General features: G+C 53.0%; 5 protein-coding genes across 5 annotated transcripts; 2 read left to right on the forward strand and 3 right to left on the reverse strand.

The window, feature by feature from the left end:
• Window positions 1–1513: 1513 nt before the first annotated feature.
• CTHT_0013910 (uncharacterized protein) lies at window positions 1514–3445 on the forward strand (the record flags this gene model as incomplete). The annotated part of the gene is made up of 10 exons (XM_006691842.1): window positions 1514–1627; window positions 1814–1855; window positions 2001–2091; window positions 2149–2177; window positions 2250–2397; window positions 2464–2486; window positions 2547–2584; window positions 2708–3108; window positions 3204–3360; window positions 3415–3445. The coding sequence occupies 10 exons, from the start codon at window positions 1514–1516 to the stop codon at window positions 3443–3445; spliced, it is 1074 nt and encodes a 357-aa protein (XP_006691905.1).
• Window positions 3446–4895: 1450 nt separating this feature from the next.
• Window positions 4896–6494, reverse strand: CTHT_0013920 (uncharacterized protein; the record flags this gene model as incomplete). Its single annotated transcript, XM_006691843.1, has 3 exons — window positions 4896–5842; window positions 5895–5980; window positions 6034–6494. The coding sequence occupies 3 exons, from the start codon at window positions 6492–6494 to the stop codon at window positions 4896–4898; spliced, it is 1494 nt and encodes a 497-aa protein (XP_006691906.1).
• A 3438-nt stretch (window positions 6495–9932) lies between these two features.
• On the reverse strand, window positions 9933–11044 carry CTHT_0013930 (uncharacterized protein; the record flags this gene model as incomplete). The annotated part of the gene is made up of 3 exons (XM_006691844.1): window positions 9933–10141; window positions 10208–10879; window positions 10984–11044. The coding sequence occupies 3 exons, from the start codon at window positions 11042–11044 to the stop codon at window positions 9933–9935; spliced, it is 942 nt and encodes a 313-aa protein (XP_006691907.1).
• A 1317-nt stretch (window positions 11045–12361) lies between these two features.
• On the forward strand, window positions 12362–13714 carry CTHT_0013940 (uncharacterized protein; the record flags this gene model as incomplete). Its single annotated transcript, XM_006691845.1, has 4 exons — window positions 12362–12442; window positions 12501–12600; window positions 12677–13313; window positions 13429–13714. The coding sequence occupies 4 exons, from the start codon at window positions 12362–12364 to the stop codon at window positions 13712–13714; spliced, it is 1104 nt and encodes a 367-aa protein (XP_006691908.1).
• A 1059-nt stretch (window positions 13715–14773) lies between these two features.
• CTHT_0013950 (uncharacterized protein) lies at window positions 14774–16360 on the reverse strand (the record flags this gene model as incomplete). Its single annotated transcript, XM_006691846.1, has 2 exons — window positions 14774–15901; window positions 15962–16360. The coding sequence occupies 2 exons, from the start codon at window positions 16358–16360 to the stop codon at window positions 14774–14776; spliced, it is 1527 nt and encodes a 508-aa protein (XP_006691909.1).
• Window positions 16361–16605: the final 245 nt, after the last annotated feature.

The following is a 16605-nucleotide window of genomic DNA, read 5'->3' on the forward strand; positions in this document are numbered from 1 at the left end:
GGAAGAAAACAGGATCAACTGTCCCATTTACGCCTTTAGCCTGCCCTTCCTTTCGTGGTTTGCAACGCGACCCCCGGCCGAATCTGACCCGAGACCGCAGTAATTTCCCTTTCCTCCGCGCCCCCCCCCCCCTCTCCTCTTCTCCTCCAAAACCCTCCCTCCGTCCTCCCTGGAGGAGGCTGGATGGTGGATGGAAAGCCCACTGGAAGCTGCATGCCCCTGTGCCTGTGCGACGTCCCTCTATCATACTTAGGCCGCCTCTTCTCTATTCCCATTGGCCAGACACCAATCACCAGCCCACACGCCCGAACATGGCTGATCCGCAATCCAGAATCGCAGGGCTGGCCAGAGTAGAGTCAAATGTGTATGTGGGTTAACCCCTCCCCCCCCCCCCCAACTCTTGTCCCCCTTGGCTTTAGCTTTGCTGATGCCGTGTGGCTGTGGTCTTCTCCTTGGCCGGCGATTCGCCGCGGTTTTGGTCTTTTGCTTCCGATGCAGAGAAAGAAGCACCGCACCACCGCAGGACCGCAGGAACTGATATTCCGACATGCACCAGCGACTAAGGATTGGCCATGTGCGAGGGGGAATTCCTCGTTTGGTGTATGGGGAATCCGCAGCAAATGGGGTCTCCTCCCACGCGCATCAGTGATGGTTAGATTATTTAGTACAGACTTGCCATGTGCCAATGCAACTGTAATGATGTTGGAGCGATGTGAGTCTGGAGGGCGGCACTGCAGAACATACACTATTGTTTGGTGATGGGAAATTCTGGGTTGTAAAGATTTCTTTCTACCTATGGAGCAGCTGGCTCTCAGTTGAATACTTGGCTTTGTAGACTGGGAAGGTGTAGAGAGTATTAGAATGTAGTGTAGATAGCAAATTCATGATAAAAGCATGGCTCATCGATTGCAGCCCATCTGAGCATCAGACTCTTTCCAAGCTACACCGTTATCAACGGCTCGGCCATCCCCATTCTAGACATGCTGACGCTAATCCATTCGCGCGTCTACCTATGTAACCTAGGTAAAGCTCCAGCCAAATCGCAGATGTCTTTGACCTGGACCCTGCTGACCTGGGCCTAGGTACTAGGGGCATGCTGGATACCTCCTCCGCTTGGTAAAACCCACCCACCCCCGCGGGACCTCCATTCTGCAGTTGAAAGAATGCTACCTTGGCCTGAGACCTTGAAAAAGCTGCTCCCCTGCATGCATCATCCGTTCGGTTTTCGCGCTCTCGTTATTCTGAACTGCTGACTGTGACCGAGGACATCTATTAATGTCTCTCTTTCTGGCCATCAGTTGCAGTAATTCCATCCGCCGTCCTCCAACTGTTTTGTCTTGCTTACCACCTACTAGCCCGCCTGTCATTTCCATCCCGGGACCTGGCCAGAACCGAGGGATCAGATCTTGTAGCGTAGCGTTTCCGACACTCCTTGTTCCTTAGCCGCGATAACTTCCACGGCCGCGATAGCATCTGCTTACACTCATACTCTGGACTGCTGCCCGCCACCACGATGCCCGAAAGACCCTCCTGTCCCGCTTGGGCTCCCGCACCTGCAGAGCAGCCGTCGACTGCTGCCGCGGGTGCCACTGATCTGCCGCAGAATTTTGCTACCCTCGAGGCCGATGTACGTTATGTCTGGTGTTGGCTTCTTTTATTGCCGAATGCCGAGTTCGAGGGTCAATGCCTCCCTCTTCCCCTTTCCCCGGGGGCCCCCCTGGGAGACTGGGAATCAATGAATTTAAGGAGAGAGTTTGCGATGAGTGATGACTGATCTTGTTTCTTTTTGGTTTTTTTTAAAAAAAAAACACAGGACGCCAATGACAATAGTGATGTGGATTCTGTGATTACTACGGTATGTGCTTGCCTGTCTATCCCTTGTTCACGCTGAGAGCCAGTCGACTGGTTGTTTGTTTCCCGCTCCTACCCCTAGCCAACATACGTAACTCACTCTCAAATCATGCTCAGGAGCTCCACACTGACCGCAGCCAATATAACAGGGAAATCTCAGCGAGACTACCTCCGTAGCCTCGAGCATCTACAGGTTCCGTGTTGAGAATGGGCGGACGTACCACGCTTATAAGGCCAACGGTAAGTCACCCCATTAAGAAGCTTCTCTCACCCATTTTGCTGATCATTCCCTCGCAGAGAACGATTACTTCCTCCCCAACGACGAGGTACACTCACTCACTTCAGACTGACTCACTATATCTGTGAGCCCATCATGACTGACGGTACCATTTTGCCAGCGTGAGAACGAGCGCCTTGATCTCCAGCATGCTATCACCCTCAAGGTGCAGCACAACAAGTTGTACATCTGCCCTGCGGGCAAGGACAAGCCGTTGCGCCGCGTGCTGGATGTTGGGTGTGGTACGGGCATCTGGTCGCTTGACTTTGGTATGTTCACTTAACGCCCTTCATGCCAGTGTCTCATGAGTTGAGTTTGCTCACAGTTCATAATAGGTGATGAACACCCCGAAACCTCTGTACGTCTCCATTAAGGCTCCAGCCACTTCTCATCATCAGTCAGACTAACCAACCCCCAGGTCGTCGGTGTTGACCTCTCCCCCATCCAGCCTTCTTTGTAAGCCTTCCCGCCTTCCCGCCTTTCCCCCCATTCCCCCCCCCCCCTTCTTTCCTCTCTCTCCCCAAACTCCCCTTCTTTTCTCCCCTCTTCCCCTTTCAAACCTCCCTAATAGTGATGTAGCGTTCCCCCCAACGTAGAATTCTTCATCGACGATGTTCAATCCCCCTGGACCTACAGCTCGCCGTTCGACTTCATCTACATGCGCTACCTGACCGGCTCCATCCGCAACTGGCCTGCCTTACTCCAGCAAGCCTACGAACATACTTCGCCCGGCGGCTGGATCGAGATCTGCGACCCGGTAAATCCCTGCATCAGTGACGACGGGACTCTAACAGAAGACTCGGCGCTGCTGAAGTGGAATCGGTTGTTGGTGGAGGGAAGTAATAAGCTTGGCGCTAGCATGGAGGCAATACATAACATGAAACGATGGGTCGAGGAGACCGGATATGTGAATGTGACAAAGGTGGAGTATAAGTGGCCTATCAATGGGTGGCCGAAGGATCAGCATTTTAAGGAAGTTGGTATGTTGTTTCATCCCCCAACCTCCCACCCAAAGAAAAACTCTTTTTATCCTCTCATCCCTTCTGGCCGGGTGTTGTTGCTGACAAGAGAAAAGGCCTCTGGTCCTACGAAGCCATCTCCTCCGGCCTGCAGGCGCTCAGCCTGTTCCTGTTCACTAAGGTGCTGGGCTGGTCGGTCGAAGAGGTGGAGACGTTCCTGGTGGATGTGAGGAAGGATTTGAAGAATAAGAATATCCATGCTTACTGGCCTGTGTAAGTGTCCAATTTTCCCCAAGCGCTTGAGGGTTCTAGCTAATGAAAAGGAAGATATGTCATCTACGGCCAGAAGCCGGAGTAAACGGGGAGCGCTTCGACCAATCCGAAGTTTTCGGTTGACTGGTTTCTTTATTGAACAATTTATTTCTCATAGTTTTATATGAATAACGAATGAATAGGTCAAAGGGGTTATTATTGGGAGGTTCGGAATCAAGTTACATGTGTATTGAGACGAAACGCCAGCCAGCGCTGCAATATGCCCATCGCTATCCACTTGTATTATGTTGGATATCCCACGATCATTGATGGCATGAAGCTGTATCCGAAATACAAATAACACCGACGACATTCGTGATACCCTTGAACATTGCTGCTCCCTGACTGATCATGATTCGCCGAGATGAAGCTGCGTCTACAGAAACGCCGAAACAACCCTGCTACCGTTTCAACTCAACGGCTCCGGACCACTGGGGACGAAATGATTCAAAGTCAAAAGAACGGATTTTTGTTTATATCCAGCCAGCTAGCCAGCAACATTGAGCAGGTAGATGAACATGCCCCTTGGAGAGTGAAAGCCGAGCCAATTCCCTATTTTTCTTAAAAAAAAAGTTTGCATAACCTTAAGTCCTAAACAAACCTGCTGAAACATCCATGACCCATCAGGCTACCAGGGGGCTGACCACAAGCCAGGGTGAGTGCCTACGCCAGCGTCTTGCTTGCCTCGACAAAACTTGTCGTTTGTTTTGCTTAGCAATTTGTGCTGATATCCTGTCACGGACCAGGTTAATTGTTCGCTTTCTTCGTTAGTCTAGTGTCGATATCTACATCCTTCTTCCCTCTTCTTCACTCCTGTCTCCCACTATCCTCATTCCGAAAGGTCCGATCATTGCACTTGCTCATGGAATGTGAGCCATATATGTATCTAGCGGTCATAGCAATAACCCAAGCCAAACGGAAGACAGGAGCATGGAACGTAGTCAAACGACTAATATCCAACAAAAGAAAACCACGACCATCAGGCGCGTTTATTCAATTCTTTTTTTTTTTTCCTTTGATGTTAGATCAAGTATGTAAATACCCGAGGTTAACCCTCCTTTAGAACACAAAATCCGAAACCATCATTCAGCAGCAGCGGAAAACGCCTGCCAGCATGTCAACAACACCAACCAACAACCAAACCCCAACAGTAACAACACCAACGTTTAACTAACCAAAACATTAAGAACAAGAAGGGCAAGAACAGAATTTAGGGTTGGGGGAGGAAAGATGCCACTCTACGCCATCATTACCTATGATGGAAACCCTCCAAACCCAACAGCCACCCAACCAATTAACCCGGACGAGATCTGATCATTGCAAATGGGGACAATGACAAGAGGAGAGAGAGGGAGAAAGGGGGGGGGTATCAATCAATCAAAAAAGGCGTTTTTATTTGCAATCAGATCAGTCTCATAAACCGAGTAAGAGAGCGCGGGACACAAGTTATGGAAGGGAGAGCGAGCGGCGTTTGTGGGAACATCAAGTCAGGCTTCTCAAGCACCGAGAGCCTGCCGGCACGTCTGTTCCTGAGCATTGCACTGTGGGACGGTGACGCCTGGGAGGGCACCCGAGTTGACAGCATCCGCGCAGGCGTTGTTCTGGATGGCGCAGGCACGTTGAACGGCATCGGCTCGGCTGGCAAAGGTGTTACCAGCAACAGCAAATGGGCGATTCGGGTCGTTGGTGCTGGTAATCTCCGGAGGGTTGATACCGCCGAGCGAGTTGAAGGCAGCTCGCTGGTTGTTACCGCCGTTGCTGTTGTTGTTGCTGTTGTTGTTATTATTGAAGTTGTTGTTGTTGCGGTTGTTTCCGCGGTTGCCGCCGTTGTTGTTATTGTTATTGCCCTGATTGTTGTTGTTGTTATTATTGTTGTTCCGGTTGTTGTTATTGTTGTTGCCGTTGTTGTTATTACCGTTGTTGTTATTGTTATTGTTGCCGTTGTTATTGTTATTATTGTTATTGTTGCCAGTTGCGCAGGCACCACCAACGCTGAAGTAGCGGCAGTCCTCCTGAGAGCCACGCTGGGCCACAGGCATTAGGACCGGCTGATGGTTGGACGCAGAAGACATGGTGCAGACGCGGTAGCAACCGCGGGGCAGGCCGCCGGTGACTTCGGCCTGGACACGACCCTGACCATTGCCAGCATCGTTAATACCCTTGAAGAAGGCAAACTGGGTAGGATCAAGGGGTTGAGTCGGGTTGAGCGTGTTGCCGGTGTCCTGGACAGTGACGTGGGTGTGGCCGATGATCTGGCCAGCAGCATTGAGATCTTGGGGCGCGGCGTAGTAGGTGCTCGTCGCGTTGGTGAAGGAACCCAGCTGCATGTCCTTGATCTGGAGCACAATGTTGAAGGTCGTGAGCTCCTGGAGGTCGTCAAAATTCTTGGGGTTCAGGATGACGGTCGAGACCATGCGGTTGACTGAGGGAATCTTGCCCATGGCTATATGATGTTAGAAAAATGCTCCAACAGATGAATAGGAACAAATACGTACGAATGCCATTGCAAGAACCATCACGGTTCTGCAGACCATTGGTCAGGGTCTGACCAGCGCAGAAGTTAATGAAGTTGGCAGGGTCACTGTAGGCTGTCAGCCATGAAGCCCGAACTACTGGAAAGGAGGGAAGACGTACGTCGCCGAGTTAACCTGGCCATCGGCAGGAACGGCGCCGTTCTGGCCTGTTTGCTGCGAACCGGTCTGGATGGCGTTCGGGGCAAGGCAAGTAACCGACGCAGCATTGTTGTTGTTGTTGTTGTTGTTGTTGTTGTTGTTGTTGTTGTTGTTGTTGTTGTTGTTGTTGTTGCCGTTGTTGTTGTTGCCATTGTTGTTGTTGTTGTTGCCGTTGTTGTTATTGTTATTGTTCCCGTTGCCAAATCCTCCGTTGCCAAAACCCCCATTTCCAAACCCCCCATTGCCAAACCCTCCGTTGCCAAACCCCCCGTTACCAAACCGATTATTCCCAAATCGGTTGGCTTGAACCTGTCCTTGATCCTGCCGTCTCGCCAGACCAACAGACCGAAGCTGCTGGATCGAGACCGCCTCGGTAGCCACAGCCAGACCCAGGAGGGCCGTCAAAGCGTTCTTCATCAACATGCTGGGCAGCAGTGAGTAGGGTGTCGTGTGGTCGCTGAAAGAAAGCGAGCTCCCCGGGAGCTGGTCGAATCGAGATCGAAAAGCGAAAAGAAAGATGGTGCCAGACCGTCAGAGTAGAATGTGTCCGCCTTGTCAAAAGGAGTGGTGGTGGACGACAGCTAGTGTCGTCGACTGGGCGATGTACTAGTACGACTACTGTTGTAATACAGACTGGTACAGCCCCCGACCAGCGAAAAGGAACGAACGGAAAGAAAAGCAAAGAAACGAAAAGGAGATGGATGAAAACAGACGACACGCACTACCACCATATAAAGTGGGAAAGAGACATGGTCAAAGAAAAAAAAAAGGCGAGAGCGAAGGGCGGAGGGTGGACGAGGGATTGGGCGTGACAGATTTAAGAGAGATACGGCACTGGGGAAATGCGAGGGTGTGCCATGCGACGACGATCCGACGCCCATGCCAAGCACTTGTTTCTTGCGTCCCCCGGCGAGCCAAGCGGTTTCGTCCTGCTCCGGAGCCCCTCGACAAGGGTTACCGTCCGGGGTCATCTCCAACCAGGAACCCAGACTACCAGATGCATTGGTACAGGAGGACGATGGTGTTTGGAAAAAAAAAAGAGGGGGGGGGGGGAGTGGGGGGGAGAGGAGGATGGAGTTTAAGGAGGACGGGGTAGTCGAGTGTGCAGCCCCACGCTTCCCAAACTCCATACAGGGCTGGGCGCTGCCCGGGGGCACGTCTGAAGCGCTGCGCTCTTGTGAGACGTCACTTAGCCCTGGCACGGAACAAAGGGGTGCAGAGCCCATGTTCTAAGGGTTTGGAGAGGATGAAGAGGATGGGATTGCTGGGCTTGGCTGCCAATTTCCGATGGAACGGATGGGAAAGGGGTTCATCGCTGACTATGTGTTCCCTGTAGTGGCCGACTCGCTCTTCACGGACCTTGTCTGCGAACGGCACTTCTTTACACAAGATGCAACCTTGAACTGTTGAGATCGAAAACGTGTGAAAACAGATGAGACGAAGGGTTTCTTAGCCATGCCAGGAACAGATGAAAGCGGTTGCCCTCCAGGAAGGCCTGTGGGGTTGAAGCAGGCACAGAGTTAGGTCATTGGACCAATCTCTCCTCCACCCCAGAGAAAATTGATGATACAGGAGTCAAAAAATAAAAAGCGTACCTTGCAGATGGAATCTGGCCGTGGAATGGCGGGCAGCCATTGGACAATTGGTGATGTGGGCTGCGCTTGCAAGAGATCAAGGAAAGAGCCACCTTCGAGCCCCTCTCATCCCTATTGCAACGGCATCCATTTACCTTGCTATCAGACCAAGTGATACACCGAATTCAGTCCATCTGCAAAGCACTGACATTGGACAAAAAACCGCATATGCCTTGGATGCGTTGAATGCAAATTCCCATCTCAGGCACGTAGCCGACACGACGGTAAGTCGGATGTTCGGCGGCCGCGACAAAACCCAGTGATCCAGCCCGTGTCCCCTCTCTATGCTGGCAGCCGCCGTGCGTGTGATGTGAGAGATACGCCAAAGAACCCTTGAGAATGCCATCGCAATCTCCTCAAAGTTTAGCATCTTTACAAGCGACACAGCAACAAGCGGGCTTCCAGAGGACGCCGGGACTCAAAACTTTTCAAGATGGGGGATGTTGAACTTGAGGCGGCATCTGTCCCAGATTGCCCAGGCACATCCCTGTCAACAACCAGATTGACCAATCAGACACCCCTGTCGGGCGACGATCCGGCAGTCTGCGTCTCGGAATGAAGCGCAGGCGAGTGGGCACTGACAGCCGCTCCCCTGGCCGCGGGTTTCTTTCTCCACAGCACCAGCACCAGCGCTGAAGTTCTCAACGGCGCTTCTTCTCGGCCCCGACCCCAGAGCCATCTTCGGAAGTTGTATGGCGGGTGTTGCATAGAGCCCGTCTTAGATGCCGTCCGTCAAGGATTTAGAAAAGTTCTCAGGGGACCCTCTCCTCGGAAAACCGGCAGGAAGACACGTGCACCAGGAACATGAGCTACTTTATCGCCTCCATCGCTTCAGTGTCAGATTTTTGGCTTTTATCAGCTCAGGGGGTGAGGTTGTTTCTTGTCCCTTTTCTGGCGATCATCCGGTCAGAATCGACGCTAGGGCCTGGCCGGAGTTGGCCTGGACTCGATCGCTTTGATTAGGCGCCCGGCCGAGTTTGATATCAGATAGCTGTCAACCAGCCGTTCGAATGTGCCATCATCTCTGGCCTGTGACGATGCTTTTTCTTTGAAAAGCTGGAGTTCCTGAATGAAGCACCTCAATCTTGCTTCATCGTCCCGTTGCCCCATCAAGTAGGCACTTGAGCTTCACCAAGCAACTCCACCACCAATACCACTGACTTGCTACGGCCGGCCTCCAGGCACCCCAACCTCTTGCTCCATCTTCATTGCAACCCCCCTAACATTGGTGGCAGGCGAGGGCACTCTCGAGTTTAGGGTAACCCAGACACCCTAGAAGGCGTCCCGCGTGGTTCATTCATTGAGGGCGGCTGAAAACAAAAATTCCACGCGGAACAACGACGTCACCGAAACGATCTGCGTCTTCTCACACACTGGAGAGCTTCAAGCTCGAGTTTGTTTCATTGCTCCCCCTCCCCCCCCCCCGCCCTGCTTCTGTATACACAGAAACTGGAAGTAGGCAGGTAGTCTGAAGCCTACACCTCGCGGGGGGAGATCTAAACCCAAGCGTAGTATCGTCATCGCCATCCGATCTCCTTCACTACAAGATGACAAGCACAATATCGTCATTGGAGGGATCGGACTGCTCATGAGGCTAGCTAACAGATCACGGATCTTCCACTTGGAGTCACCAACTCTGTAGCCGCCACTGGTCGACGATGAGACACCGGCTATTCCTCATAAAGACCTCATTTCCTAGCAGCCCTCCATTTTTATAGGCTTTAAGCGCCATTGGGACACACCGCCGGTCATATCACTGAGAATAGGAACTGCAGCTTCCATTACTAGGCCCAGGCAGTTCTGCAAACAGTAGGTACCACCTAAAGAGCCCCCATGGGCACGTACCTAAACTAGTTGTCATATCTGATGCAACGCCGAGCTGTGATCGACCGAGGAAACAACCGAATGTGCGGATCCGTCTCAATGCGAGCAGGCTGCGTGTGGGAGCTTGCTTTTGTAGAGGGATGATCAATCTCGGCAACGGCGGTCTTATCCAATCTTCCGTAGGCAGTCCAACTTCATATCTTATCGGTCAATCAGCCGTGATTTCAATCGATCAGGATGCCAAACAAATCTAACAAGATCTTCGGATGGCAGAAACCAGTGCTGACAAGTCCTATTCCGCCAAGGGCAAGGCAGTCAGTTCCGAAGGCAGGATTTCTCATACCATTATCAACGTCTACGTAGGTTCCCCTAGGTATTACCTATCGATATAGGTAGGTGAAAGTTACAAATCACCTGGCGGGGAAGGGCTTTGCCTCTCTTCTGGCGTCCAAGTCAGCGCTTGGGCATGCAGACTCGCGGTTATCATATCCAGCCAGGCGGCCAGCCGATATCCCGCCTTCGCGATCTGTGCCTCTACCACGGGGGCCGCTTTTTGGTAGTATTCGCCGCCCAGTTCCTGCTCGACAATGGAGTTCACCCCGTCGGGGAGGACTGTGACAGCGTTTAGGTCAGCCATCGTCCATTCTGCTGAAAAGTTTCTGGGAAGAAAGGACTCACCAGTCGAACAAACATAACTATTCCCCTCCCTTGCCCACTCCAGCGCTGTCCCGACCGGATCCGAAAGATTCGCCGCCTTCAACCAGCCCTCCTTATCTCTGCTAAACTTGCCCCCCTCAATCTCCCTCACCAACTCCTCCGCCCACCGTTTCGCCATCTCATACGGCTTCCTTCTGAGCCCTCTCCCCCCGCCAACAAGTTTCTCAACAATACTCGTATCCCACACATGATGCAAATTCAACCTTGCCCCGTCAAACAACACGGGAATCCCATTCCCCCCGCGGGCAACATCCTCGTTATGCAAAGGCTGGTGCAGATCCCCCACAAAGTGCACCACGAACTTGGCCGCGATGGCCCTTTCCGACCGCGACAAACTCTCGTCCATCAAGCGGGTGGTGTAGTTCGCCAACGCGGTGACCACGCACCCCGCAGTCTGCTTGCAGTCGCGTTCGATGTCGACGTTGCAGGAGTGTGGGGGATTGTCCTTCGCGTCGATGAAGTGGAAGCCCGAGGTGAAGCGACCCCATTTGGTGTAGCGGACCGAGTCGGCCCAGGTGGCGACGCCGGCGAGGTAGAAGTCGGTGGTGTTATGGAGGAGGGTTTGGAGGAGGGTTGTTGTGTTGGGGTTGATAAGGGAGGAGGCGAGGTAGCCTATGGTGATGTGGCCGAAGCCTGGAGGAGGTTTATTGTGAGTTTAGAGTTTACATCATGTCTTGGGATTTGGGGCAATTCATCTGGATTGTGGGTAGGTGGGAAAGTATGAAAGGGCTGCCTACCACCCCAGGCATCTGCCACGCTCACGGCTGCGGCGCCGAACGCTAGTGATGATAACCTCATTTTTTTTTTTTTGTTGTGTGTGTGTGTGTGTGTGTGTGTGTGTTCTAGGAACTGAGACAGAGACAATCGATAGGACCACTAGACGGAGTTGAGGTAGGTACTAAGCTACCTGTAGGTATATCGTGAAACTTTACCTAAGGTATACAGTCTAAGGATAGGATAGGATGTTATCGGAATTGATTGAAGGCTGATAACAGTGAGCTGTGCCGCCGGACAGGCTGACAACATCGACACAGGCTAGTCTCGGAGCTCCAGCGAATCGTTATCGCAGCCTCACCGCAGGTAACTGGCCCACCCAACACACGGCGGGCGGCCGCCCCGACAGGTCAGCCAGCAGCATCTCTGGTCCCTTGCCACACAATGAGATGGCATCTCAACACTTTGATTTCTCATTTCACCAGCTCTTCGTTATACTTATCTTGATTTGATCATCAGCCCCTCACAAAGGTAGACACTAGACATTTCTTTCGCCCTTCGGCTGTCCAACTCCGTCTCCGTCTCACCATCCCTCATTCACTCGTGCGGGGTCCATTACCACGACCACCAACCTTCTGGTCTAAGCCCCTGCTCCAAGGTCATCAGGGTCATCAGCTGAGCGTCCTTCAACCCCTACCTCACCTCCAAGTTTCACCCAGCCGCGTTCCCGCAATTGCAGCGTCGTCTAGACGCGTGTTGTAGCCTGCCAACCAAGATCGCTTGCTCCAAAATTAACCAATCATCGCGCCTCTATTAGAACACACCTTTCCAATTTCGGCAGCCCGGGCAGTAGGCATCGGCTGCGGGCTTATCTTGTACGCCCAGAGATCTGCTTTCTTGCGATAAGGGTCCGCCGACAAGGTCACAGGTGGTGCAGGCTCCGAGGAGGAGGAGGATCCACTAGTGACCTCACCAAAGAAGGGGGGGGGGGGGGGAGGCGCTCGCAGTTTGCGGGCAAGCGCTGCTGACTGTCGCTGTTGTCTCTCTAATTGTCTGTAACGACTGACTCAGGTTGTGCGCAAACTTGGAACAACCTTGTTTAATCTAGGACCAAAAGAACCTGCAAAATTGCGAGGTTGAAGTTTCGACGTCAAAACCCGCACTTCAAACCTGCGAGTGTCATTGTCGAAATTCATCCGCCTGAGCGTCAAGTGTCCGTTCGCTGCGCTACATGATCGAGCTTCTGGTCAAGTCATTGTTCGGCCGGTCTTTTTTGTTGTGATCATACCTAATTCTTTTCTACGCCTCCCGTCGTCCAGACGGACCGTCACCTCCAGCCCCGACACAGGCTCCGTAACCGTTATGCTCCAGTCCCTTGTCACGGGCGTCCCAACCGCCCTGATGGACGCCGCCCCGAGCGTCGGCGAGACGTTATCGGGGATCTTTGGCAGCGTCAGCTTGACGGCGTGGATATGTCTCTTGGTGCGCGCAGATGCATAGGTGCTCATTGGAAAGAGTCCAACCATGCTGACCGAGATAGTTGCCCCAATTAATCACCAACTACAAAACCAAGAGTGCCGACGCGCTGTCCATGAAGTTTCTTCTGATCTGGCTGGCAGGGGATGTCGCGAACCTGTCAGGTACGTTTTCTTTTTCCCCTCCATACTCTAGGCACTTCTGCCGAGTCCTGATGCTGAACCCCCCCGTTCCCCCAAGGCGCCCTCTTCACAACCCTCGCGCCCTCCGCCATCGCCCTCGCCTGTTACTTCTGCATCAACGACCTGATCCTCATCAGTCAGTGCACCTACTACAACACCATCAACGCTCGCCGCCGTGCCCGCCACCAACAACACCATCACCAGCGCCGGCATCGCCGCTCCTCCTCTTCACATCCTCGCCCGGAGCACACAGATGATACGGCCACAGCCTCGTCGTCGAATGCTTTGCCGACTGAATATGATCCCCTTCTTCCGGCGAGACATGAGTCCCATCACAGGAATCACCACCATCACCCCCACCACCACCACCATCATCATCATCATCAGGAGGAGGACGCCCTGATCCGGATCATCACCGGCGGGTCGGCCACCACCGCTGATGGTGCCTCAGTTGATGGTGAAAACAACACCTCTGCCGACACCAGTGGCCCCAGCGGCTGGGTGTACAACACCATCAGCCTGCTCGCTGTCTGGGTGATGGGTATTGCGGGGTGGTTCGTCTCGTATAAGATGGGCGCATGGGAGCCATCGGCGCCGTCGGGCCCTGAAGGGGGGGATGATTCAGGCATCATCTCGCCCAATGGACCTGGGACAGGCGACCAAGATCCGCTCAAGACGGTGGGTATGGTGTTGGGGTATGCAAGTGCGGTTTGTTATCTCTGGTAAACCCTTTCCCCCCTCCCCCTCTCTCTCTCCTTTTTTTTCTCCTACTCCTCTCCCAACACAAATACTAACTCTGTGATGAATCAGTGCCCGCATCCCCCAAATAATAAAAAACTACCGCTCCAAGTCCTGCGAAGGCCTAGCCCTCCTATTCTTCCTACTCTCCCTAACGGGTAACTTTACGTACGGGGCCAGCGTGCTGGCCTATTCGCAGGAGCGGGACTACCTTGTACGAGCGGTGCCCTGGCTGTTAGGGAGTCTGGGCACGATGGTGGAGGACTGTATTATTTTCGTGCAGTTTCATATTTATTCGCCTCACAAGAAGAATGGGGGAGATGAGGAGGGGAGAAAAGCTGTTGCGGGAGCCGTTTAGGGGTTGAGGGTTCGAATTGGTCAGGTTGCGCTTGTGAGTAGATTTTGGGTTTGTTTCGCATGATTCTGGTTTGAGCCTTGATTTGGTCAGCTTTATCGAGGGATGAACGATGGGATAGACGAACGGAACGATTGAACTGGTAATCATGACATCAGGTTTGGCAGTTGGATGTGAATGACGGGAGAGGAGAGAGATCCAGGAACAGGGCGACAAGGGATAGGGAGATGGGGTTTTGGTTTGGTTTCTAGCATAGGTTATATGGGATTTATTGAGGAAATGTGGGGTCCTGAGGTATTTGCACCATTATCTAGGTAATTGGCATCATCACATCAATCACGCATTGGTATTATCTTGCTGCAGGGGGTCACAAGTGGTCAGTGAGGGTTATGGTGGGACAGATTTCGTTATGATATTTCGTGTGACAGTTTATCGACTCATTGAAAACCCCATCCGGTGACTTGCCTTTCATCTGACTTCACCATTCCACCTCAACAATTAGAAATGAGATAATGATGATGATGAGATGAAAATGCCCTTGATGAAGACAAAGCCCTGGTTCATTTGTTTGTGCTTCCAGGTAAATAAATGCAGAGAACCTAGAGAGCCTCAATGAACCTCAAAGGAATATCAATGCAGATGCTATGAACTTGAACTTCCTGCCCCAAGATATAAGAAATTAGAAATTACAAAAAAAAAAAAGAGGACAAACCAGAGAGATGCAATGAAGCATATGCCTCTATCCAGAGATCCAGAAATGAAAACCACAACAACCGTGAGATATAAGACAGACCCAGAACTCAAAGCCAAGCAAACAAGGTGAAACCCAAGTGACAGTTCAAGTTAATGCCCGTAACTCCTCGCTCACTGACTTGCTGCAAACATGACCGATTCACCCAATGAAGAACACCCAAAAAGATGAGAAAGAGAAAACCCAAACGAACGATGCCCAATGCGAACAAGATTCAAATACCCCCTTTTCCCCCTCTGAGAAAAAAAAAACAACCCAACCAACCAAAATAGCCCAACTATGGGCGTGATAATAATTTTATTTCATCATTTTCACTCCTCCCCTTCCCGTGATTCAGGCACCCCTTCCCAAAACCCCCTCGGCAACGTCTGCCTCGGCTCCGTCGAAATCTCACAATACGCCGCGGTCCTCGAAAACCAAAACGTCATATACAGCATCTTCTCCCTCTCCCTTTCTTCTGTCGGCCCATCCCCATCCCCATCACTACTCCCATCCTGCTTAGTAGTCCGAATCCGATCTCCCATGATCCGAAACTTCCACCCCTTCCACTGCCCTAGCGGAGGCTGCGAACCCGGCCCCACATCATTCTCCCTCAGTCCCGTAGCGTCGGGAACGAATCGTACCCTTACCACGCTCCCGCTTCCGTCGGGGAGCCAGTACGTCTGCCACCAGACGGAGCGCGGACGACGGGTGTGAGTGCACGGGTCCACGCCCACGCGACATTGACCTAACGCGCGGGCGCCGCCGTTATGGTAATGCAGCAGGATACCGCGACAGGTCATCGTCACAGGGTCATGGAAGACTTGTGCGGAGGAGACGTTGATAAGGGGGGCCCAAGAGTAGAACGGTTTGCTGCGAAAGTAGACTTGTATCCTGTCGGGGATGGGGAAGGGCCTGGGAGAGGGCATGGCGCTTCTCTGCGGGGGGATGTACGCCCCCAGGAGGGGAACGGGCCTCCCCTCGCGGGGTTCGGCATAGAAGAAGGAGATTGGGCCAGCGTTGGCAAGCCATCGGTCCACCGCACCTCTTCGGCGCTCCACGCCTAGTACAACATCCCCTACTAGCCGCGACCGAACCAGGATATTCGCCACCCCAGGCCGATCCTCCCTCTCCCTAATAGCAAGTACATCCACATGATCATTCTCTGGCAGCGGGAGATACGTCCAAATAATATGGCGGGCGCGTTTTTCGCCTAGGCGCTGGAGGGTCGGGTAGGCGGAGGGCGAGGAGGGGGTGTGGATGTGGATGGCCCAGATCTCGTTGCACCAGAGGAAGGTGATGCCGGTGATGCGGTTGAGCTCGACGGCGTGGAAGCGCTGCCAGAGGGGCAGGTGTTCGGGGTAGATGCGGCAGCGGTGTTGTTCGGGGGGTGCCGGGGTGTTCCAGACCCAGAGGCAGTTTTGGAATGCCGGAGGGACCCGTAGACGGAGGAGGCCGTCCTGCGGATATGTGAGACTGATGTCTCGGTTCAAAGATGAGAGAGTCAGGCCGGTACTTACTCTGAGGATCGCCTCGACTCCGGATATCTGAGCGATGTCCGTCACCACGAAGGCCCTGTCCGTCACCAGTTCCCCCTGATAAACCGGCGCAGTCTCCAGTCTCTCTATCCTGCTGATGCCGTAGCTATCAATAGTGATCTTCAAAAAACGAGGCACTTTATATACGCCGCCTTCTTTCTCCGCAATAACCACATCCCCATTCCTCTCCCAAGATACAATTTCCTGTATACTAAACGCCCTCGGTGGCCTTGGCTCCAGATCCATCCTCGGATCCGCGGACGACCGACAGACCTTCTCTGCTGTGCTTACAGCAGCCGCAAATCGCCATATCAGCGATTCCTGCGAATAATGATACACCACGATGACCAGCTCCAGCGGTAAGCGCAGTAAGAGCGGCATGTTGGCGCGCTCAGCAACGCGAAACAGCGCCGCGGCCATGTCCTGCACGACAGCCGGCACCGGGGTCAGATGAAGCGGCCGGGCACGACGCCACGGCCTTCTGTAAGCCGCCAGAATCCATAGCTTCGACAAAACATCATCAGATGGCGTTGGGAACTGCCTCGGCCAAGGCCCAGGCCCGGACTGACTTGATAATGGGGCAGCAGCAGCAGCAGCAGCAGCAGTAGCCGAAGAAGAAGAAGAAG

This window comes from Thermochaetoides thermophila (assembly GCF_000221225.1).
Source record: "Thermochaetoides thermophila DSM 1495 unplaced genomic scaffold scf7180000011814, whole genome shotgun sequence".
NCBI lineage: Eukaryota > Fungi > Ascomycota > Sordariomycetes > Sordariales > Chaetomiaceae > Thermochaetoides > Thermochaetoides thermophila.